This window comes from Geotrypetes seraphini, chromosome 2 (assembly GCF_902459505.1).
Source record: "Geotrypetes seraphini chromosome 2, aGeoSer1.1, whole genome shotgun sequence".
In the NCBI taxonomy this organism is placed as follows: domain Eukaryota; kingdom Metazoa; phylum Chordata; class Amphibia; order Gymnophiona; family Dermophiidae; genus Geotrypetes; species Geotrypetes seraphini.
In genome coordinates this window covers 523,126,813-523,134,752 of record NC_047085.1, presented here as the reverse complement: position 1 = coordinate 523,134,752, position 7,940 = coordinate 523,126,813, and the positions used below count along the sequence as shown (strand labels likewise).

Here is a 7,940-nt window from a genome sequence, read left to right as displayed (position 1 = left end):
AGTATCAGATCTCTGATGTGGTTTCAGAATTGAACGATCACTGAGGAATATCTCACATACATCACAGGAACATCTTTGATCTCTCATCTGGTCCGTCTGGTCTTCCTCTGTCTGTGTGATCTTGAGCAGAGCTGACTCTCCTGGTGAATATTTTGGATTTTGATTTTTTTCCTTCTCTCCCCAGTTCTCTTTCTCTCCTTCTGATAACATCTTTACTCCTTCAGGCTTCTCACTGAGCTTCCAGGGATTATTTTTAGGGTCATCTTTTTCTAAATCAAAAAATAGCATTGTATATTATTGTAGGAGTAAAACCTTTGAACAAGTTCAGTAACACAAATCCCCTTTGTAAATTTACCACCCACTCACTGTTCAGAAAACAACATTTCCAAGCTGATCAGTACCAGAGATGCAAATAAGAGTGTGTGATCATATTCAAGTCAATATTTAAAGTGCTTTTTTTGGTCTTTCCACATAGGTATAAGAAAATCCATGCTGAGTCCAGCCCAAGCTCCATCAAGTCCAGCATCCTGTGTCCAACCGTAGCCCCTCCGAGTCACAAGTGCCAGGCAGATCCATAGAGCAAATCCAGTTCCTGAGATGAGCAATGGCTCTCCTAAGTCTATCTGACCTAAAAATCTTTTTATGGACTTTTCCTCCAGAAACTTGTTCTAACCTTTTTTGAACCCTTCTATATATATTTTTTCTTTTTATTTATCAATTTTTCATACAATTCTTCAAGAACAGTAAAGGATATAAGATATACATCAAAAGAAAAAAAAGAAATATATCATAAGTATCTAATATAAATCTTTCTAGCCCACATTAATTTGGGGGGAGCCACCATAAGATCAAATACAATTAAGGAAATAAGATATCAATCTGAGAAAAGATTCAACTATAATTATAAATAAAAATCCAACTTAAGAAAACAGAAATCTTCCCCCAAGTTATATCATTTTAGTTTTTTCGCTTCTTATTCTCAGATTCCTTTTAAAGATCAGTGAATAACTAGTTTACTTTGGGGTCCTTTTATCAAGCTTTGGTAGGGATTTAAGACGCAATGGGGGTTAGCGCATGATGAAATGTCCGACACGCTAACCCCACTAGTGCGGCTTGATAAAAGGACCCCTTTATCTTTCTCTTGTTCACGAAAACTTAACAATTGCTGAGCTGTGTGGGGTCCCAAAAAGTAAATTCCTTCTCTTGTATTTTGATTATACACTTACAAGGAAATTTTTAGGAAAAAAACTAGCGGCCCTGAGCTAAAACCCTAAGTTTTAAGGGAAGAAATTCCTTCCTTCGCATTTGGGTAGCTCTAGCCACATCTGGGAATATCAACACAGTATCACCACAGAATTTTGTTGTTTTGATTTTGAAATATAATTTCAGGAGTAAATTTTTATCTAATTCATCAAAGAGTAGCCCTAGTTTTAATGACATCTTGGGAATCTTCCAGGAAGTGAGTTAAATCGAACTCAGCAGAAACTAAAAGTTTCCCTGATCTGATTTTACTTTTTTTTTCTGTGGTATATAATAACAATTTTGTATAGAAAAGTTTCTGAATTTGTTAAACCTAATATCTCTTTCAAATATTTTTGTAATAAAATCTCTGGAGATATCGAGTGCGTCATGGGAAAATTAACAAATCGGAGATTTCTTGAGCGTGACAAATTCTCCATAATTTCCAGTTTTGAATGAATTACACAGACATCCTTAACCGCAGAGGTCGATGTCCGTGTTTCAACCAACATTAATCTTTTATCTACCAAGTCTCCAACTTCTTTCCAACTTTGACTGAGAAATCTGAGGAGTGTTTAACAACTGATCTTAATAAGCTTTCCACAAATCCTTCAAGGTAATATCCTTTGGTTCCTCTGAGGTTTACCGATTATCATCCCTTGAATCCAATAAAGTTAATGCTTTAGGTATTGACAAATGTTGTAATTTGGATAAAGTTATTGACTTTCGGGGTTCCTCAGAAGTTTCGCTAGGGGTTACTATAGGCTCCCCATCATCGGATAATGGTGGAAGGGGTGGAGTCCTTTCAAGGGGACTTAAAGATGCACCCTGAACGGAAGCATACTCTTGGTTAACTTGTGAGGGAGTCACTGGTATTAAGTGGTGGTCCATAGGGCCGGCTGCGGCAGGGGTGGAGCTTTTGGGTTTAGCTTTTCCCTTACCCATCAATATATTCACACCAAAATTTTTTGGATCTTACCCAAAGATGGTCTACCCTCTCAACACCTCCTGATTCCTCGTGGCTCCCAAGGGGCAGGGCGTGCCCCTTAGGGCATGCCCTGCGGTCATGCCTTGCAGCTGCAGCAGTTTTTCACACAGAGGGGGGGACCACGATGACGTCACTGGAAGTTTTGGTGTAAATGTAAAATAGTGTTTGACAGTTGAAAATTGCCGGTTATGGGGTGGAATCCTCCTAGTCTTCTTTAATATCAGCTGATTGGAGGAAAATCAGGCATGAGGGAACGCCCCGTAATGTGAGCGGCTTGACGTAGAAGTTACGTAAGGTGGGGTTATGTGATACAATGCCAGGAGCTCATGAGAAGAGAGGGGAACTGGAATTGTGTACTGAAGAATGGCCTGCAGTGACGTTTTTTGGAAAAAAAAAAAACAAACTCTGACATTTTATTCACTACTTTTATTTTAAGTTTTATTTTAAGTTGATTATTTATATAAAGTGTCTATTTAGAGGTTGAAAGATAAATTTTATGGGTCAAAACTAATGGATTTATTATTGTTTATGAGTTCATGTTCAATTCTCTGAAGTTAATAGATAAAATAATATCATATTCTATATTATATTATTTTATTGAATTGTTAAACTGAGGCTCAGGTTAGAAAATGTATTAATGTCTATAATTAGTTTCTATTATGGGTAGAATTGAATTCTGTAATATTTGGGAAGGTAAAGGGGGGATATGATTTTAAAGTAAGGAATATGAGTTTCTTATTTCCAATAATATTGTTTAGAGGGTATTGCTTTGATTCTGATGATCATATTTTTTTTAATTTTTTTTTTACTTTATTTATTTATAATTTTCACAAATTGTTTAACAACAATCTAAAGAAATTAACAATTGAAAAAGAAAATAATTATATTAAATTATATATAATAATTCCACATATAAGACTAATCAGAGTCCACATATTGAGGAGAGAGTCCATCACCTCCAAGGGAAGTTGGATCTAAAAGAAAAGAAAAACTCATACAAATTTACAGAGTGCGGTTGGATTTAATCATCTGCCTGGATAGAGGACTGTATGGAAGGATCTGGAGCTCTGGACTCCATCTTACCCTCTAAAAAGAAATTTAATTGATCAGGATCATAAAATATATATCTAACATTCTGGTAGGTAAGACAGCATTTGCAGGGAAAACGTAACTGAAAGGTTGCTCCCATGTTCAAAATTGACTGTCGATAAGCCAGGAATTTCTTCCGTCTGGCTTGCGTCAATTTTGATACGTCAGGAAATATTGAAACTTTGGAGCCGTGAAATTCCACATTCTCAGTCCTATAGAATAAACGGAGAACTGCCTCTTTATCCTGAAGAAAAACAAAGGTCACCAGTAAAGTTGCTCTAACAATTATTTCTTCTTGAATTGATGTTTCCAGCATACCAGTGAGATCCAAGTCTCCTGATACAATCCCTTTGCTTTTCTCTTCTTTGGGAATATTCAAATAGTATAATTTTTGGAGCGGTGGCATATTATTTTCAGGAAATTTCAAGACTGATTGTAAGAAGGAATTAAATAAGTCTCTTGGAGTTTGAAATTTGGATACCGGAAAGTTCAACAGTCTAAGATTTAAATTTCTATTTGCATTTTCCATTTTTCTAACCAGCAAAGATTTTTCCTTCAAATGTAAATTCATAGAAGCCTTTATTTCTGACACTGATTTTTCCACATTGTCCGTTCTATTGGACTGCTTTTGGAGTTTCTCTTCCAAAGTTTTAACTTGTAAATTAGTGTTCTGTGTTGAAGAAAAAAGTTGAGAGCATACCTTATGGATTGATTCAAGTCCACTCCAGATTGCTTCCATATCGATGACTTCAGGTCTTACCAGAGGAGGGGGCAAAGATATTCCGGGGATTACCCCTTTAGCTCGCTGCTCCTCTGTCCCTGCTTCCTCACCAGCAACTGCTCCTCCGTTCTCCATTGTCGACTGCAAGAGAGTCGGCAAGCCGTGGAACACTTCCGGGGTCAGGGTTGAGTTCAGCAGCGTCAACGGAGAACTCGTCTCCGGCGCCTCCTGCGCTGCCGACGGTGTCCCCGACATCCTCCCGGGCCGCGGAGGAGCTCCAGGACCCATAGGGCTAAGCGAGATTTCGCTCTCCAAGACCGAGGTCTGCCCCCCTCGGTCAGCGGATATGCCCGATCCAGCCGGTGTGGCATACGCTGTAATTGCCACCTGTCTCGCCGTTGAAGTACCAGATGAGGCTGGAAGAACGCCTCTCTGTTTGCCTCTGCGCTTAGGCATAATTGAGGTAGGAAAATTTTAAATGAGATAAAATTCACCAAGCCAAGCAGGAGCAGCTTTCAAGGGTGACTCACTCCGTCGCCATCTTCTGTGATCATCATATTAAAGGAACTTGATAGGGGACTAATTTTAGTCATTAGATATAAATTTTTGAGATGGGTTCAAGATAGAGAATTTGTTAGACATAAGCTGGAAGTATAATATTTGTACTGTTTTTAATTGGATTTATGAGTTTATATTGAAGTGTTATATTAATATATGAATTCATATCATTTATCATATTAATGGATATGGATTCAAAAATAAAAAGGGGAGTAATTTATTTCAAACACTACTGTTCTGAGGATATTGAGAGTGTGATAATGGAGTCTAAGGTGGAAATTATTATGAGAATATTATTTAGTCTCTTGGGATGGGTTTAGGATAAAGGTTTTGTCAGATATTTAATGCTTTTAAATGGAGTGCGGATACAAAAGGGTAAAGGTATCACAGGTCATCTTTAAGGATAAATTCCTTTTGAGAACGACAGGAGTTGCTGTTCAACTAATTTTGAGAAATTGGAAAAACTGGGACAGGTTAACTTACAATTTTGGGTGGGAATCTTTATGGCATATTTTTAAAATGGAACGGATGTTGGCTGTACAGCAAGGGAATTATAAAACATTGAGAAATGATTGTAAGGATTGATCGATACACATCCAGGGGGGAGGGGTACATGAAGATTTTTAAATGGTCATTAGTAGTGGATTATTAATCAGGGGCTGGGAGGGTTAAAATGATTGTTTAGGTATATTTATTAGTTCAAAGTGCTTTATTGTAATATTACATGTGTGTTTAATTGCTTTGCATTACGACTGAAACTCAATAAAGTAGGTGTTCATGAGGTACCTTGTCAAAGGCTTTTTGGAAGTCCAGGTATATGATGTCTATGGGGTCTCCTCTGTCCATCCGTTTGTTAATTCCCTCAAAAAAGTGCAATAAGTTAGTCAGGCACGATCTCCCCCTGCAGAAACCATGTTGGCTGGTTATCAGAAGTTCGTTTCTTTCAAAATGTTCATCGATGCTTTCTTTTATTAGTGCTTCCGCCTTTTTCCACGGAACCGAGGTCAGACTCACCGGTTTGTAGTTTCCCAGGTCTCCTCTTGATCCCTTTTTAAAAATGGGTGTAACGTTGGCTATCTTCCAATCCTCTGGGATCACGCCTGTTTTCAGGGATAGGTTGCAAATTTGCCGCAGTAGTTCCGCTATCTCCTCCTTTAGTTCCTTCAGAACCCTTGGTTGGATTCCATCCGGCCCCAGGGATTTGCCAGTTTTTAGTTTTTCTATCTGCCTGCGCACATCTTTAAGACTCACTTCCATGGATGTTAATTTTTCTTCTTGACTTTTCCATTGAAGAATTGCTCAGGTTCCGGTATGTTGGTTGTGTCTTCGTTTGTAAATACAGACGAAAAGAACATGTTAAGCCTTTCTGCTACTTCTTTCTCCTCCTTCACCACTCCCTTCCTTTCTCCGTCGTCCAGCGGTCCCACCTCCTCCCTAGACGGTTACTTCCCTTTAACATATTGTCACACCCCTAGCCTTAAAGCTCGGTTTGTGCCAGGCAGGGGTTTGTCTAAACCCATTACTACTGTCAGAAGAGCTGATCAATGTAGCAAGCCAGAGGGAAAGAATAGGGAAGATGGTTCATTTCCCTTTAAATCTCAGGTAGCTGAGCTCCAGGGTGTGAAAGATGCTGAATGTAACAGCCTGGAACAGCCTGAGAACACTCCCTCCTCTCCTGCCAACTCTCAGCTGCAAAAGCTGATTGCTGCTCCTGAGAGAGGTAGGAAAAAGCTGCAGGCTGGCCCTCCCCCTCAGAGAACTGGGCGTGCCCGGCTGAACGTAATAGAAGCTGCTCTGAGGGGAAGGAGGTCAGTCTGCCCTGAGCCTGCTCAGGAAGGAGGTATCCAGGACAATGCTCCTGATCCTCACAGCTCTGCTGATGTGGAAATGCTAGAGTTTGATACTGACCCTGAGACTAACCAGCCAGCAGAGCTTGAATTTATGGATTGCCAGGAATCTGCAGTTTGTCCTGAAGGTATGCCTATGGAAGAATAATAGGATACATGTTTGTGAAACTTTTGAGTTTTTTCTTCCAGCTCAGGTGAGCAAATTGTTTGGATTGCTTCACAGCAGCTGTGTACACTTGAGGGAAGAAAGAGAGCAGTGCTGCACTTCTCCCTTTAGGGGAACTTTTGAAAAGAAAAAAACGTTTTTCTTTAATTGAAGGAATCTGCTCTGTTAAGTTTACTTTTGTGTTTGAATGCTGAAGAATGAGGAAGTAAGTGTGGGGAGAATCCACTGTACAACTGGATGGGATTGTGGGGCCATTTGGGCATTCTGTGTTAACAGATATTTTTGGTGGATTCGCTTACTCCCCTCCCCCACCAACTCCTTTGGAGCTGGCTGGGGCCAAGCCTATTTTACTCTCAGGCTTGGATACAGCACTACCGGCAGTGCTAATAGCAACCTTGCTAACTGTCTTTCTTTTTGAAGATAACAGTATTGTTTTGAAGATTTATCTTGGCCACTGATGACAAACGTTTGTGTAAAGTGTTTTGGTTACTTACCGGTATGGAGATGAGAGCTGAGACATACTGTTTTTCATCAACTCTGGTTTTGTTTTGAGATACTTGTATCGGTGACTTGGAGTACAGACTGAATGGAAGTTGGCTCCCAATATAAGCCCCAATAAAAGTGACTTGTAGCATGAACTATAAAACTGACTCTTTTGAATTTTTGTTTTCATGCTTTACCCATGAACATTGAGCCCAGCAGGACTTCCAACTTTATGGAAGCACGTCAAGTGTGAGTATTTGTGTGTTTGGACCGGAGCCTACCTTATCCACAGGTGCCGGCTAGACCACAATATCTAAAGAACGGTTTGAAATTTTGTGCTTCCTTGGCTAGTCTCTCTTCATACTCTCTTTTGGCTTTTCGAACCACACGGTGACATTCTTTTTGATACCTCCTGTGCTCATTCCAGTTCCCCTCAGTTTTGTCCTTTTTCCATTTCCTGAATGAATTTTTCTTATTGCCTATCGCTTCCTTCACTATTTTAGTTATCCATGCCGGGTCTTTTGTTCGACTCTTGTTGCACCCTTTTCTGAATCTGGGGATATACAGATTTTGCGCCTCGCTCACCGTGTCCTTGAAAAAGTCCAGGCATGTTCTACCGTTTGCCATTTTTTGGAAGTTTTGCTAAGTTTCTTCCTAACCATTTCCCTCATTGCTTCGTAGTTTCCTTTCCTGAAGTTAAAAGTTGTCGCTATGGTTCTCTTCCCTTTCGGTATTCCTACCTCCACCTTGAACTTCATCATGTTATGATCACTGTTTCCCGACGGTCCCACTACTTCTACTTCCTTTGCAGGTCCCGCTAACCCATTTGGGATTAGATCTAGAGTGACA

The 7,940-nt window shown here is 39.7% G+C and overlaps 2 protein-coding genes across 7 annotated transcripts in view; one reads left to right on the top strand and one right to left on the bottom strand.

Annotated features, from left to right (window-relative positions):
- LOC117354716 (zinc finger protein 721-like) overlaps positions 1-7,940 on the top strand; it is a 375,536-nt gene that overhangs the window by 115,699 nt on the left and 251,897 nt on the right. The window lies entirely within an intron of this gene.
- Positions 1-7,940, bottom strand: part of LOC117354719 (zinc finger protein 11-like) — a 103,095-nt gene that overhangs the window by 83,208 nt on the left and 11,947 nt on the right. For all 6 annotated transcript variants that reach the window (XM_033932636.1, XM_033932638.1, XM_033932644.1 and 3 more), the window contains exon 3: positions 18-269. In XM_033932636.1, the coding sequence (XP_033788527.1) occupies positions 18-269 (252 nt within the window). The remainder of the gene's footprint in view (positions 1-17; positions 270-7,940) is intronic.